This window comes from Parasteatoda tepidariorum, chromosome 6, assembly GCF_043381705.1.
Source record: "Parasteatoda tepidariorum isolate YZ-2023 chromosome 6, CAS_Ptep_4.0, whole genome shotgun sequence".
In the NCBI taxonomy this organism is placed as follows: Eukaryota; Metazoa; Arthropoda; class Arachnida; order Araneae; family Theridiidae; genus Parasteatoda; species Parasteatoda tepidariorum.
The window spans coordinates 53485854-53504082 of record NC_092209.1 but is presented as its reverse complement, the minus strand read 5'-3'; the positions used below and the strand labels follow the sequence as shown (position 1 = coordinate 53504082).

Below are 18229 nucleotides of genomic sequence, written 5' to 3'. Positions count from 1 at the left end.
TACGTCTTAGGAAATCAGAAGATTCCTTCGCACTCTGGCGTGTATGGTTATGAGATTGCAGATAATATTGCTAGAAATAGTTGTGATCTTCCAATCGCCAACTCTGTTGAGCTTACTCCTTCGGAAATCCACTCGCTCCACAAATGTAATTTACTTTCTTCTTGGCGCTTCCCATCACTTCTTAACTGGTAAGCTGCAAATGCTCAGGGCCTGTCTCTGTTATGCAGGGATGAGTAACAACAGCAACATAATTTCAGCTCATTCTTATTTAGAAAGAAACCTTTTAATAAGTAATTATTGGCTTTGTATTAAAGAAATTGTTACATATATATATTAACTAACCACTTGGACTTAGTTTTAATTGTTCGATTTTTAATGATTAATTCTAAATAAATCACAGTTTCTGTTTTTTTTACTTTAAAAAAATTCTTTTTTCTAGAATTAGAATGATCTTTTGCTCTATAGAGAAAAAAATAGCAATAAAAATTGCAATATAGTATTTCTTAATTAAATTTGAAATATTAAAAAAATTCAGCTGAACGTAAGATATACTTTGGAGTAAGAAGGAGGAAAATGGATGGTTAGCAGAATTCGCTAATATTATTTTATTTAGCATTTCTGTATCGCTAAAAAAATAATGCATGGAATGACATGATAAAACTATTGTTCTACGCTTCACAGCAATACAGAAAATTAAGTATTATTCTGCTATCATCCATATTTTCCTCTTACTTACTCCAAAAAATAAAAAGCAATGCAAGATAATATCAGAAAATGTATATTCTAATATTATATAGCATCAAAACTAATGCAAAATAATATTATGGCGAACGGTAGATAATATTAGTTTGCATAGAATCTAATATTATATAAGGCAGAGCAAACAGCGACCTCTCGTATCTTTCTAATATTAGAAGTTGTACAAGATAACGTTAGATTTTACTGATTTTTCTGATGTTATCTAATATTAGGTGCTACTTGGATATGCTAGTGCAGGGGAAACGTGGGTTTGTTTGGATATGCATTTATCTCGTTACAAAACCGGAAAATGAAATTTTAGAAAGAGCTTTAACAATAAGCCGCCATTGAGAGGCACAATAAATAATTCTTGAATCGATTACTATAATTCGTTGTAAAAATTCCTCAGTGAAGTGCAGTAAATTTTTTAATAATATTTCAAGGAAATTTCTCTGATTTCGTTTCTGATTCTTGTTTACATATTGTCATTTCTTATTTTACTCACATTGAGCCTTTTTATTATTCAAAACCTGTTATATTTTTATTATAAATTCTTGAGAAAAGTTTTGCACTGTGTGCAAAATGCTAAACGGAATAACTTTTGATCTAATAATGGAATTCTTACTTGCTGAGATATGGTTTGAGCGGTAGACCTTAACTACTTATTATTTAGTACGGACGTTATTGTAAGTTACGAAACATGACAAAAGTTTACTTTCTTAGAATAAAACGTTCTTTTTTTTTTTTTTTTTTTGAACTAAAATAGTCAAANTTTTTTTTTTTTTTTTTGGTGGAGTTTCATTTCTTGTCTTCAAAATATGGGGTACTCACAATCTGGAAAAATATTGTTCCAATAGTTCAATTTTGAAAGAGAACCCAAAAGTTTGTGTCTTGATTTTTTTTCATGCTTCGTTATACCTTTGAAAAAAATTTCAACTTAAAAAAAGAAATTAAACAGCAAACGCTTCTTATTTTCTCAAAACTGTGGCTTTTTTCTATTTTGACGTTTTGCGCCAGTTTTAGAATAAACACAGAGGGCGCTGGCTGAAGATAAACTAAGCTTAATGTAACATGAGTAACTATTGCAAGCTTACATCAATAATGAAACTAACATCGTATTTGCGAAAAAGCACCATCTAGAGCCGTGATGGCTCCGGAGATAGAGCGTTCGCCTTCAAATGAGGTGAACCGGGTTCGAATTCCACCGATTGCTTTTAGATACGAATCCGCATTCGACTTGCACTGACCACAGTGCTGATGTGAAATATCCTCAGAGGGTAGACGGATCATGGGTTAGAGTCCCTTTACCGTCAGGCTAACCGGGGGTGGTTCTCGTGGTCTTCCTCGACGCAAATGCGGATTAATTCTATCAAAAAGTCATCCACGAAGGCAAATTTCTCCCAATACTTGATCCAGGAGTTCCATTGTCTTTTGGATTGGGTTCAAAATTACAAGATTACGGAGTTGGACAATAATAGCCGTAAATCCAAAAAAATTTGGGTCGGACGTTCAACGACGGTTATTAAAAAGCACCACTTCATGCGACTACAGAGCTTTCGAAAAAAAGTTTCTTCCTGATTCTTGAACTTCCCAAGTGGTAAAAAATTATTAATTAAAATTCAAGTGAAGTTAATTCAGTTTCTAATACTACATTAATCTCAAAGCCTATATGACTGCCACTGATTGTAAATATACATAGTTCATAGACTCATTTAAAGAAGAAGACGCATTCTTACTGCAAGCGCCAAACAAAACTAATAGTTCGGAATGTCTAAAATAGTCTTCGACCAACGATGGTTATTTCCAGTTGGGAAGATTCATGGGTAATGGTCCGAAGTGACAAATTGCTTCCCCTCCTTCCTGCCTGAGAAACGTTACCTAGCTACAGTGATATCAAAACATAAATCTTTCAAATGTCCATATTGGCCTTGAAGACAAATGCAGCCATTCGACAAGCTCATCATAAGACTTCTGGATCTATTCGTTAATTGCCATTTCTTTTGCCTGGAGCAAACGATTGCGAATTCGAAGAATGAGGAAGGAATATGGTTGGGATTGGGCATTAACGGCGTCTAATAGACATGCACGTTGTTTGGGAAAAAGTATACACTACGTGATTTGAGCATGAATATGTTTTGATTGAAAGGAAATCGATTTGATTTTTATCTCATTGAAAACTAAACCGGCCTTATTTCAAATTTTGTTTATATGATTTTACTAATTCTTAATCAGTTTTCAAAGAAATGTGCAATTTTGGTATTTTTTACATTAAATAAAGATTTCTTAGTTTTCTTTCTTATATATGCAAATGCGGGTACTCCACGATGGCAATTTTGTTTCAATAATTTTCTTCTGGATTGGATTCAAAATTATAAGCCTATCGACTAGAACATTGATAGTTTTTTTCTTTTTTTTTAACGTCTTAAGATAATGTTTAATGTTTTTTAATACCTACTTGTTTCTTGTTTTAGAGTGCAATTTTTAAAAATGTTGTTAACTTCTAGTTATGTGTCGAAATTAACAGATTATGATTGAGTAATTTTAACATTCTTGGTTTTAAGACAAATCAGAAGAAATTTATTTTCTTCTTACGTATTTAAATACAAATTTACTGTTTTTAAGGTCTAAAAAGCGTAACTTTATATAGATGGGACCCAAAGATAATTTGTCACCTTAGCGAAGATATGACATGGAGCTCAGAATCGTATTTTCTGCCCTTTCTCAGAGTTAACTAATTTACTGAATTACAAAATTATCCTAAAGATAAGTTTATAGTTTGTTTACATACATTATAAAGATTTTCTTTTCGAAAATACTTAATCTCCAGTTGCTCTGAAGAAATATCTTTTCTTCTTACGTATTTAAATTCACCTTAAAATTTTTTGAGGTCTAAAAGCATTTGATATTGAATTTACTAAGGCATGTTTGATGGAAATTAAAATGATCGCGTCATTGAGTTCTGCATAATTGAAGCCTTACATTTTTTATCGTAACATTCTTCCGTTTTTATCCTTATATCTTTGTACATTTTTTCATCTCTGTACATAAATCTTTGTAACTTATAAAATTACATCGTATTATTCTTTCGTTTTATTCCTTTTCTCGTTAACACTCTTTCACCTCTGTACATAAATCTTTGTAACTAATACAGAATTTGATATTGAATTTACTTATGCATGTTTGGCCGATAATTAAAATGATCGCGACATTGAGTTCTGTATAATTGAAGCCTTATACAATTTTATCGCAACATTCTTCCGTTTTTATCCTTATATCTTTGTACACTTTTTCATCTCTGTACATAATCTTTGTAACTTATAAAATTACATCGTATTATTCTTTCGTTTTATTCTTTTTCTCGTTAACACTCTTTCACCTCTGTGCATAAATTTTTGTAACTAATAAAGAATTTACTTATGCATATTTGGCCGATAATTAAAATGATCGCGACATTGAGTTCTGCATAATTAAAGCCTTATGCATTTTTATCGCAACATTCTTCCGTTTTTATCCTTATATATTTTTACACTTTTTCATCTCTGTACATAAATCTTTGTAACTTATAAAATTTCATCGTATTATTCTTTCGTTTTATTCCTTTTCTCGTTATCACTTTTTCACCTCTGTACATAAATCTTTGTAACTAATAAAGAATTTAATATTGCATGTTTGGCCGATAATTAAAATGATCGCGACATTGAGTTCTGTATAATTGAAGCCTTATACAATTTTATCGCAACATTCATCCGTTTTTATCCTTATATCTTTTTACACTTTTTCATCTCTGTACATAAATCTTTGTAACTTATAAAATTTCATCGTATTATTCTTTCGTTTTATTCCTTTTCTCGTCAACACTTTTTCACCTCTGTACATAAATCTTTGAAACTAATAAAGAATTTGACATTGCATGTTTGGCCGATAATTAAAATGATCGCGACATTGAGTTCTGTATAATTGAAGCCTTATACATTTTTATCGCAACATTCTTACGTTTTTATCCTTACATCTTTTTACACTTTTTCATCTCTGTACATAAATCTTTGTAACTTATAAAATTTCATCGTATTATTCTTTCGCTTTATTCCTTTTCTCGTTATCACTTTTTCTTTTCTGTACATAAATCTTTGTAACTAATACAGAATTTGATATTGAATTTACTTATGCAAGTTTGGCAGAGAACTGAAGTGATCGCGACATTGAGCATTTGACATCTTACATTTTTCATCGCTACTTTCTTTCGTTTTTCATCCTTGTAACTTTATACACGTTTTCTTCTCTGTATATAAATCTTTGTACTTAGTAATTTGGAATTAATCGAATCATATTATCGTTTAAAGCTGCTGCAACTTTATTAATTTTTCTAAGAAGAGTATATAAGTGCGATGATTGTGATCGACGAAACAGAAAGAACAAGGTCAAGGATGACGTGCTGGGAGAGACAGCATTTTGGGGCGGAAGGCTCACACTTTCTGAGGGCCCCTCATCGCAAAAAATTCGATGTTTATAAGGGCCCCTTAATAAACCTCGGATTCAGTCCGAAGTCATAGTAAAACTATTGTTCGTTACAGTTCAGGGTCATTCCAAATTTTGATGACCTAGTTTTAGGCCCTTAAAGTATAGTGTCGGCTAAAAAAGTCTCTGCACTCTTAATTCTTTTTTCTTTTCCTGGACCTTGTCGAGATTGTTTTCTGTCGGCTCCACGGCTCGAAAAATGTCAAAATTTTTACAAGCTTTCCCGGGCGCGAATTGACAAAACATACCGTAGATTATAAACTAGGCGATTGCAAGTGGAATTGGCGATGGATTAAGCGTAAATGTGGTAGGAGAACGAAATTACATTAACCTAAGCATTGAAATTCGATATTTTTTTTCTCCTCCTCGACTAGCCATGATGAATAAAAATAACTCATTAATTCATTTTAGTAAAGAATTAAAAAAGAAAATAACCTTTTTATTCTTAGGATCACGTTACAAATAAACTGTATTTATATTGTATTTAGTGCAATAATTTGTATTTTATAAAACGATCTAGTTTTTTGATATAACAGATTTAATTTTTTAATTTTTTTTTACAAGCATTGTGTTTGTGAAGAAATAAAAATAATTTATTAATGAACCAATCACAAAAAATAACGTAACATTTTAATACTATGTTTTATTGAAACGCTATTTTGAAGAATTAATTCTATTTAACTTTTATTGTAAGAAAACATAACCTGTTTTATTTTAGTGATATTTTCTATGAAATCAATATTCTCTATAAAAGAATAATGTAAGCTTTTTTATAAAGATTATTTTTTTAGAAATTAACAAAGACATATTATTTACTAGAAAAAAAATAGAGTATTCAAAAATGTTATCACGCTTTAAAGTAATAGTTTCTTGTAAACGAAATAATCAATATTTTTAAAATAAAGTTTGAAAGCGTTTGTTTCATTACTAGAAGCATTCATTATAAAAAAATTATATATTAAATTACTTTTTTGCATAATTTTATGAAATAACTTTTTTTTGGAATGAGATGAGATTTTAAACTTTGTGAAAAATTGATTCAATTCCTTAATATATATAAAAGTCGGTAAATACTTCATTCATTATGGAGGTCATAGATAACTTGATACCTTTTCAATATAAGAATAATAAATGCAATTAATAGAAAATGCACAATTTTAAAAATATATTTTATTTACACGCATTGCGTACAGGTTATAATGCAACTATCATACGTAACATAAATTTATAGATTCCTAAATACTGTTATATGAGTTTGGTAATTAAAAATATAATTAAAAAATAACATAATTAAAAAATAACATAATTAAAAAAAATTTCAACCTTCAATTAAAAACTTCCTGTTGTCATATATTAATAATAATTATAATTTTTAGCAACTTTTTTGGGCACAAATTTTTAATTCTCGAACTTAATACTATCCTTTATATGAAAATATCAGAAAATTTATAAAAGAAAAACTATATTTTAAAATTGAGACATTGGCGACAACAGAGGTTAGATGTATGTGCTGAGTTTAAATAAATTATATGTTATAAAACTCACATTTAAGATTTAGATCAATTTATTATCAGGTCATAAGAGTGTTTTTTAATAAATAAATGTAGTGATTGTTTGATTTACAATTGTAAGGTCCTGGGTGTTTAATGTTAAGTTATACATTTCTTTAGAAATAATATTTGAAATATGCAAAGCAGGGCGGCATTCATTTCAACTTAAAAATCATCAACTTAACTTTCAATAACTATAGATAAATAAAAAACAAAAGTTTGATAAAAACTTTAAAAGAAATACTTTTAGAAAAATTCTTTCTAAATAATATTTAAAAAAAACACAATCACTTCGTCTGAGTGATTCTGTAAGAAATTCTAAACTTTACAATTTTACAAGTTAGGTGAAAAGTAAATATCTACAATAGTGGTAGGGAATTAAGGAAATTCTAAATCTAAAGTTTGAGTCCTAGAACGTAAACATCTGATCATTAGATCAAAAGTTAGTTTTAGATTTTTCGTTTATTGCTCACTGTACACTAAAAGGTGATTTTTTTTTCTTTTGAAATTTTGATTTTAATGCCCTTACTTCAACCTCCTTCGAGTTATGCTTACTTTATAAATTTAATCTCAACTTTATTTTTCTTTTCACTTTTAAACTGTAAAAGACTTTTTCTCCATTTGTAAATTATGAAAAAAGTTATTAATCTGATTGCGTAAACAGTTAATTTATTAAAATTGAACATTCTCAATTAATTCCTTTTAATAGTCATTTATATTATTAATAATAATTATTTGCACAAAATTATAATAGAGGAAAGTTTGATTAGAAATTTAAAAGTTCTTGCTACAATAATTAGGGAATTTCTATTGACAAATTCAAGTAATTTTTTTTCCGGAACAAAATGCATTTTTATTTAAAATGGAACAGTACTGACTTAACATTTATACGATAAAACACTCTCTAATCGCTAACACCGATGACAGGAAAAAAATTTCGTTTTTTTTTTTTTTTCCACAAAAAGTTTAGAACTTAAAATGTTGTTCTTTCATTATAAAGCAATAGCATAATATTCTCGTATCATGTAAAACTTGATAACGAAGTTACTTATCTACCGTTTTACAGTTATAAAATGAAATGATTATTGAATTCTACTTGCATTTTAAAATGTCAATGTCTCCATCGTTCAATGAATTTTACGATTATTTTTATAAAACTGTGTATAATGAACATTTCAACTAAAATAATTAGTACAAAATAGCTGCTAATAATTCTCTTAAACATTTATAAATATTATACATTTATAAATTTCAGCTTTTCGCATTATTGCTAAATAACCTCTACGTCGAAAAATATTTAAGGAATTCCATAATAACTGAAAATTAAATAAAATTTAAAAAAAATTGTAAATGGTTATCGAGCAGAACCATTAAGTTTAATTAATGAATATAGAATTAGTAACAAAGTCACTGCTGAACAATAATTTTTTTTTAATCTTTTAAGTAAACAAACTTTATTATAATAATCATTTCATTATTAAGGATTAAAGGTTATTGTGAAATTATTAATTCTAATTAGTGGATGAGTAGGAAAAGAATTTCACTACTCGAAATATATTTAATGAAAGTTATGAAACTATAGAATATGTAATAATGTGTAATTTTTCTATCTTATTTCTATTACGACCTTTTAAAAAACGCTAATAAACACAATTTAGTCAACAGATACAAACGATTATGGCGGCGCTATAACAAAAAAAAAAAGCTTTATATTTTATTTGATGCAGAAGAATCAAATGAAGACCCGCTTAATTGAAATGTCGCACACATATTTAACTTGTTGAATGTTATGCGATACCAAAAACAAAACAAAAACATAAGCACACAGCTGTTTGGCGATTTGCGAGAACGCTCCTTTAACGCCAATAGAAATTTTCGCCAACCCTTTGCAATCTACGGTATGTTTTGTCAATTCGCTTCCCGGGCATGTTAGTCAACAAAATTCGAATGAAAGTTTTACTTGTACGAACTTTTTTTTTTAATTGATCTCTTTTTTTTATATAATTAAAATCAGTAGTATTTAGATCTAATCAAATATTAAAAAAAAATCTTTTTCTGCTGTTTTATTTGTCCCATATAAACGGTTAATCTTCAAAATTTAGGAGCTGTTTAATCGGATTTTATGGTACTTCTGATTGACTATTTAAATGCTCCACCTTTTCGGGGCGATTTTAAGTTTTCAGACTATGTAAAACTGTTAAAAAATTTTTTACATCGAATAAGATTTCCATTTAAATTAAATTTATTAAATCAGTATAATTCGACAACGTAAAAACTTTATTCGATTCGGTTTAAAATTGAACAAAATATATGTTACTAATGTAGTTACACTTATTCTAAAGACATTTTTCATTCAATGTCTTGCCAATTTGCTAAAATAATTTATAGAAGATAACATACCCAAGCGCAAAGCAAACTATAATAATAGACAACCTGTTAAAGTTTTAGGAAAATTGGACAAAAATTTGAATAAGTCATTGAACCATTGAGTCCACGGGGGAAAGGGGCATTTTAAATAGAAAAATATTTTATTCTGGAATTCCTTATTAATTATAATTTCTGAATTTAGCGCCACTTTAAAGCCACGTCTGGGAACATATGTATCTTCTTGCCCCCCGGCTATGCCTCTGTTCCATGCTCCCAGTTTAAAAAAAAGAAGAAAAAAAAAGACAGAGAACAATAAATTTACCGACACTAAATTGAAATTAAAATTTAGACAAGTTGATATTATGCATTGTCGGATAGACATTGGAAAAGAATATCCTGAAATTTCTAAAAGAGCTGGGAAATACCTAATGTAATTTATTTCAACGCATGTACACCCTTGTGCAAATTAATTGAAACAAACTCAATAAATTCAGAAAACTAAGAGAAAATGCTATTTTATTTAAATTTATACAAACTCAAAAATTTTTAATACATAATATGATCTCCACGACACTTTATTAACATTTGGACACGATTCGGCATGGATTCCACTAATTTTTTACAGTCATTTATAATATTTGTGTCCTTGTACCACACTTGAATTAACGCCGTGATTAGCTTCTCCATAGTTGTACAGTTCATATTTAACAGGCGATTCTTGCATATGGCCCAGAGATTCTCAATTGGGTTGATATCCGGAGAGTTCCCTGGCCATTCCAATGTCTCAATTTGATTCTCAGACATGAATTTCTTGACAATTTTGGACGTATGTCAAGGAGCTAAATCCTGTTGAAAAATCCCTGTTCCATCAGGGTATCGTTTCTTCAACTCTGGAACAACTTTTTTACCCAGAATAGTAATGTACTGCTCAGAACGCATCATACCGTCAATAGGCTGCAAAGGTCCAACCCCATTGTAACCGAAACAACCCCAAAACATCTTCTTTAAAAAACACGAAAAAAAATGTTTGTTTCAATTAATTTGCACAAGGGTGCATGTAAAAAATTTTTGTCTCCCTGTATACTGTAACAAAAACAAAATACAGTAACAGATTAGACTCAGAGTCATTAAAAAATTTCCATTTTATTAATTTGCTAAAATTATAAAAAAATGTTGCTTTCTTTTTATACCAATAGAATATATTTTATAACAGCGATTCCCATTTTTTTTCGCCTGTTGAACCCTAAATGGTCAACCTTTTTTTGACCGAACCCCGACTTTATAAATTAAGTTCCTATGCAGTTGTGAATATACAAACCAAAGAAAGACTAAAACTACTGAACGACAATAGTAAATTTAATAACCAATAAGGGATTATTCTAATATTTAATAAGAAGAGTAATATATCTACATCGTTTTATCATTAATAATCTTAAATTAGTTTGGACGTACGACAGTTGAATTCGCAGTCCACGAGCTAAATCTAGTCTAGATATGATTTCGTTTTTTTCTCTAAACATGAGCTAAAAATGAATAAAATAAGCCGAATTATGGGTTTTCGTTAAAATGAAAATTAGAAAATATAAACTTGGAAAATGGTTATTAGGGAAACACATTTATTTATTAACGAATTTTGTTACTTCATTTTGATTTGAAGATCGCAATGGGAAATACTAATGCACTTTTTCATAAATGCTTGTCCTTTCAATAATATATTTAATACATTACTAGAAAAATCATATTTTTTGTTTCAAAAATATTTGCCACTTCCTTTCCATTGGCAATTTACTTTAAAAAATTTCGTAAAGACATCAGAAATGTTAAGTTAATAATGATTTATTAAATGGATCTAAATATATTTATATGTCACTATACTTATATGTTTAAAAAGTTCTTAACTTTCGGAACCCTTTTAACCCTTTCCATTGGGTTCCGCGGAACAACATTTGGGAACCACTGCTTTAGAAAACCAAATAAACCCCATTAGCTACCTTGCGATTTATTTTCTTATTAAGATGTTTGTGTTGCGATAAAATAAAGATCCAATAATAATTTCATAAATTTGAGTAGAATAGCGTTTTGATATCCTTTTTTTTCCTGCTCTTTGATTAAGAGGTTCCATCAAGAAAATGTTAAGTTCAAAGGGTTAACCAAAGTGCAAAAGGTTGAATAACCCTGGTTTATTTTATTCCACAGCTTAATCCCTAACTGTGATGCATAATTATGAATGTGAAAATAATTTCAAATTCGGTGGTATTGTGTAATATTTATTAAAACAGAATGTGTAAAGGGACTTGGAACTTAGATTAAAAAAAAAATCTAATCAACCCATTAACATACCAACTTTTAATCTTTTCTCCCAGAAGCATAATTATGAATTTGAAAATAATTTCGAGCTGGTGTTTGAATTTCCATTCCATGATGAATAAATTAGGTGGTTTCCCGTTGCGGAAATCATGACGGGAAAAAAACTAGCTTCTAACTCCCCCTTTACTCGAAACTGAAAACGTGCATGGAGTTTTAATTCTTGTTTTCGAAACTTCTGCGCATGCGCCAGGTACATCTGCCGTTGGAGGCCGAACGTTACGGTAAGGTGTGTTTGGTTTTAGAACAGGTGGTTCATTCTGTCGGTCTGCTTGGGTTAATGCCATTACATCCGCTCTTTCTCCCATTCCTGTTTTCTAAATAACAAAGTGAAACTATTTTTTTTTTTGTGGAACAAAATTAACAACGGATTTCTCTTTCTCGAATTCTATATCTTACTAAAAGATCTTTTTGGTGACAAAATTTGATTACCAGTTCAAGGAATTCATGTGAAGTGTGATTTTGTGGAAGAAAACAAAATTGTGATAAAAAATGAAGCCAAAAGATGAGAGGTAAGTGCAACTTTTGTGAATGAACAGGAAGTTTCTTTTCGAGGGAGAGGAAGGGAATGGTTGAGTTTAGTTGTTATTTATAACGACGCTCATTCTTTTTATAGAACATGTTAATTTTGATTGTAAAAAAAAACATTGAGTTAAGATAAAGCTTTGATGATTTCCGTTGTTTTATGTAAGTTCATTCTACTGAATAATAGTTATAACAAAATTCTGCTGAAATGATGAAAATAATAGTTATAACAAAATTCTACTAAAATGATGAAAATTAATAGTTATAGCAAACTCATTCAGTAAGAAAATAGTTATATCACATATAAGTTGCCTGCTCACAGTAATTTTAAGTAATGAAAATAATGATTAAATCAAAATTCTACTGAAATAATGAGAAAATTTATGAAATGAATTATAAAGACTTGATAAGTTGCGTGCTGGCAATAATTAAAAATTTATGAAAAATGTTTTTTTTAAAATTTTTTATATATATATATATATATATATCATAAAAAGGCATAATGCCTAGAATGTTTCATAATTTCTAATGAAGCTCATTCTTTAAATAGAACTTGCTAATTTTGATTGTAAAAAAACTTGTTTTTATTTAGGCTCGCTCTATTGAAATGATAAAAATAATAATTATTGTATTGTATTATAATTAATAAATATTTGCTGAAATAATGAAAAAAATAGTTACAGCAAACATAATGATTTGATTAAGTGGCTTGCTAGCAACAATTTTAAATTTAATATAAAAAAGAGATTTTTTTTTGATAGATAAAAGAGCAAAAGCTGGTTAGAAATAGTCCTTTGAATGTACAATTATTTATAAGGAAATTTATTTTTTGTATAGAACTTACCAATTTTGATAATATGAAAAAAACATTATTATAAGTCCAGGCAATGGTGATTTTCTTTGCTTATTTAGGTTCATTCTACTGAAATATTGAAAGAATTGGTTATGACAAATATAGGAATTTTTTTAAGTTGCGTTCTGGGAATAATTTTAAATTTGAAAAAAAAAAAAAATGATTCGTTGATAAAAGGAAAAGGCTAACCAGAAATATAGTACCTGGTGTAACTCTTAAGGGGTCACAGTACCCAAAATATGAGCAAAATGTCGATATTTTTTATTGCTTATAATAAAACTTCAAACTATTTCAAACGCACTGAGAAAAAATCATCTCTCTATCTACATTTTTAAAAAGTTATGAATGATTTTAGATTGCCCTAAAACAGAAACTTGATCAGCAGACAGACTTTAAAGTGCTTTTGCTCATAGATGATAATTTTGTGTTTTAATCTGAATTAAATCCCTAAGGAATTTTTTCAATTTAAGATAAAGCTTTGAAGTAAACTTTTTTATCTTAAGTATAATACACTTATTTTAACTGTGCATGGAATAAGCATTTTATGTGGTATTACAACTTTTACAGCATATTATATATACCTGAGAGGAATTTTTAACCTTTTTTTCAACCTTTTTGCATAATAATCTATAAAAAATGTTCAAATTCATACATCAACAAATGAATGCACAAAATTGTTAAGATGAATATTGGAAGCACTAAGAAAAAAAAAGTTTTTGAAAATATGTTAAAATAATAAAGCTTTTAGGATTTAAAAATTTTGAATTTTTTCAATTTTTGTTAAAATTAAAAAAAATTAAACTGTTTAATTATTTTTTTGAAGTTAAATTATTGATTATAAGTTAAATGAGCATGTAAAGCATCTACAAAATGAATGATTGTACATTTATTTAAAAAAAATGTTGCGAGGATACTGTGACTCCGTAACTAATTTTTTAATTTTGTCTTCATGCAACATTAAATTATTTTTTGTTTCAGTTTTAAACTATTAAAAATCATGATTGTAAATTTACTATTCTCTTTCTTTCATATCAAAAGAAAAATTGGATAGCTAATATTGGTGTAAAGTTTGTACACAAAAAAAAAGCCTAGTTACACTTAACGCAATGCGATGATTTTAAATCTTACATACATTCTTGCCGTGACGAATTAGCTGAACTTTAGAACAGAGAAATAACTTAAATATTTTAAAAGTTATTAAACTTTTTTAAGAATCGCCAACTATGCGACATTTTTCCAACTAGATGAAAATCATCAAAATCACTGCCTTTTTCTCAGTGTTTGCAAATTTTTATGAGCCCAGGTAATGCAGTATAAGAGCAAGTTTTTAAATTTTAAAAAAATTAGACCACAAGCACTTTTCATTTTCACAAAACTGTGACTTTCCTCCATATTGACGTTTAGCGCTATTATTAAAATAAGAGTAGATAGCATTGGCTTTTAGATGGACTAAACTTGACCTAACACTGCATATTCAGAGCCGGATTATACCTTTCGTAGGCCCTCTCCTCCTTCCCCCACTCCTCCCCTCTTTTCAAAATATATGCTAAAATTTTCTTGCATATTTTTATTTACATTTTTATTAATATGGATTTTAATTTACAAATTTGTTTATCGAACTTTATCTGCAATTCGACAGCATAATACAAGATTTCGTTGAATCCAAAAATCGCAAAAAAGTAATATATTAGATCATAAGATTCTGCAAAATAATTTATTACCGAAAAATATTATATATTTATTTGTATCTTCATAATTTTGTGCAAAATAAACCTGTTGTTTTTAAAGCTAAATTATTTTTGTCAACAATTTTTTTTCTTCCAAGTTTTTCGTAGGCCCCTGAATTTCGTACACCCTTAGCACGTGCCTAGTGTGCCTATAGGTTAATCCGGCCCTGTGTATATTATTCAAGTAATGCATTTCAAACACAGTTTAAAGCTGATTTATATCAGAGTTATAGAAAAATAAAAAAGAAAATCAGTTTAATTTATATGAATTCAATTTCATCTCACTTTTTGAATGGATTATTTACACAATCGATTGATAATTATTTTGAATATACCTTTATAAGAATCTCAAACAATATTAGGTATGCGTAATCATTTTTCGAATGACGATTTCTACAGCTCTTGAAACCACGCACTTTTTATACGGATCATTGTGATTAATATCTGTGTTTAGCGCCATAAAATGGAAAAATAAAATAAAATAAAATACAAAATACAAGAAAAAATGAGTAATATCACCATTTCATCATGATGGTGGTAAGAGAAAAAAGAAACTAAAGATTTCACCCAATGGATTTCACTGATTAATACTGATACGAGAATAAAATCATATCAAATAAATCTAAAGTAAAATTACTAAAAAATTGATTACAATTAAGAGATAAAAAAATTCATCTTTAATGATTGAATAAAACTTTCTTGATTTAATACCACAACACATAAAACTAGAGTGGGGGAAATTTTGCACTCACCGGGTACTGTCCACAATGTATGTTTTTATTGACTTTGAATCCTTCATTTATCTTACAAATTTTTTATAAGGTTACTAATTATTTTGATTAAATTCTTGTTATTATATATGCATTATATTAATGATGCATTTAATTTATTAATAATAATGAAATAGTAAACTATATTTAACCTTTAATAACTGATGTACCCAAACTAATACCTTTAATTATAGTTTGAATATGCAATAAAAGAACTTAAGGTCATAAATAAAATATTTGATTCCAACCTATTTTTAGCCAGGATATAGTTGTTCGATTCTCATGGGATTTTTTACTAATTGAGCGCTTTAATTCATGGTTTCATTTATTATTACGTTTTGCTTTTATTCTCCATTCAGAAACTTTTTTATTCGTATTCGTTTGTTATTTCATTTTTCATGCCCAACTAAATCCTTGAAAATTCTGGAAAATACTTGAGGAAATAATAAAATATTACAATTTCAATTTTATGTATCATATAATTGCTAAATAATTAAAATTACTTACTGCCGTAAAACTATTTTTCCTTGAAAACGAACAAAATGATACACTTGTTCAAATGATTCTTATAAATTGTACATAGTTTATTAATTATTTTTTAACTTTCATCAGTTTTAAACTTTTTTACCATTTTTGAAGATTCTTTATTCAACGTACAGTGCGCCAAAGAAAAAAAATAAATATAACTGCCCACCCTGAATAACTCTTCATCTAATGATCAGATCCTCACATTTGTTCTAGGTCTCAATCTTGATGGTTAGAGGGGTTGACCTGAAATATGCTAATTAATTATTTCAGACGATATTTTATAATACGAAATCCGACACAAAAACGTTCTTTCTTTGAATAAACATATCATTTATTCGACCGAATCGATTTTTTGAAAAGAAGTTTTGAGAAATCGAATTTAAAAAAAAGTGCATTTAAAATTTGATTTTATTCAACCGATTGCTCTCAAAGTTTGCATTTTGCCATTTAAAATGACGCGTGCTAAAATGATGTAATAAATTGAATACCTTAAATTTTTCCTATTATTATTATATAAAATAATTAATATTTACTAATAGTTAGTTTTTGCATGGAACTATCTTTGGATAAGCGAACTTTATGTGCAAAAATGTTTTAATTCGTTTTAGAGATTTGACGAAATTTGAAGATTGAACACTAAAAGTAAAATTAAGATTAAGGGATCCAAACGTTGGACCGCTCTCCTGTGAGCAAACTATTGTGACCATATTCTCTAGATTGCGGCTACCCTCTATATTTTGAAGTTAAAAATTCCGAGTCCATCATAAAAATGGTATGTTTATTCTGAGAAAGTACATTTTTGTGTCTGATTTCGTAACTTAAAATATCGTCTGCACTAATTAATTGGCATATTTAAAGTCACCCTCTCAATCCATTAAGATTAGGTCTTAGAACATGAATATCCGATCATTAGATCAAAAGTTATTCTGGGTGGCTCGTTTTTTTTTTTTGGTGCACTGTACATTTCCTTTCATTGTTGATTTTAATATTATTTTAATATCATTTAAATATCTATTTGAGCACAAAAATTCAAATATATAAAAATAGCTTAAAAATGTAATTATATATATATATATAAATAAGAGTTTAAAATGAAGATAAAACAAAGGAAAGTTACAGACATATGAAAAAAAGGGGGGGGGGACGAAAAATAATAATAAAAAGAAATAACAAACAACTGGAAAAAAAAGGATAAATTTTTTTTAAAATCCGTAAAAAAAAGGTATAATCTTTTTATCAGCCCACACGATTATATCGCAAAAAAGAGTGCTTTCTGATATTGTGCCAATATAGCCAAAGCAAAATATATTAATATATTAATATATTTTTATATATTTTGCTTTGGCTATATTGATACAATATCAGAAAGCACTATTTTTTCGCGGATATTATCGTGTGGGCTGGTGAAAAAATTAGATCTTTTATTTTCCGGATTTTTAAAAAAAATTATCATTTTTTTTTCTTTTTTCCCCCAGTTGGTTGTTATTTTTTTTTATTATTATTTTTCTTCCCCCCCTTTTTTTTTCTTCATATGTCTGTAATTTTTCTCTGTTTTATCTTCATTTTAAACTTATCTAATGAGTTCTGTTTACTTGCAGCTTATGCGCAATAAATGAAACTTATTGTTTTTCTTAATTTTTTTCGTGTTTTCTTGTATTTATTTATTTTGTTGTATATATATATATACAGTCAAACCCCGCTATAGTGAACACCCGGATATAGTGAACGAAATGTTCGGTCCCGTGCCTTGCTATAAATGGATAATGTTATTTTTTGTGGATATAGTGAAGAAATTGCATATAATGAACTTTTTTCTGTCTTCAACTAATTTTTTTTGTAATAATTTTGAAATTTCTACTTAAAAAAAAAAATACATATACCGATTTTCAAAACCATTTATAGTGGGGAATGTGCATTTTTTCTTGTTTGCTTCTTTTATCTCACTTTCCCATCCCTAAACAAACAAAGCAGATGTTTCCAACCCAGGTTGGATCAATATGCATTTTCTGTCAGAGGGAATGAGCAATTATTCATTATTGGTCAAAGGGTTGGACACTAATATGTGTTGATAAGGCCCTCATTTCAACTTCTTTTTGCTCTCAGTTCAGTTTAAAAAATCATGCAAACAAGTGTCTCAAATTTAACTATGGCGAACAGTAAACGTAAAGCGTTCTCCATTGATGATAAAATGGGCATAATCAGAAAAATTGAAAATGGATGCAATCAAGCTGATATTTGCAGGGAATATAAACTATCCAAATCTGCAGTTTGTAACATATGGAAAAATAGGCA

General features: G+C 28.4%; 1 protein-coding gene across 1 annotated transcript in view; it reads left to right on the top strand.

Moving 5' to 3' along the window:
• The first annotated feature begins 11731 nt into the window (after positions 1-11731).
• LOC107444090 (PDZ domain-containing protein 7) overlaps positions 11732-18229 on the top strand; it is an 89099-nt gene continuing 82601 nt past the window's right edge. The window contains exon 1 of the mRNA XM_016058171.3: positions 11732-12046. Within this exon, the coding sequence (XP_015913657.1) occupies positions 12027-12046 (20 nt within the window). The 5' untranslated portion in view covers positions 11732-12026. The remainder of the gene's footprint in view (positions 12047-18229) is intronic.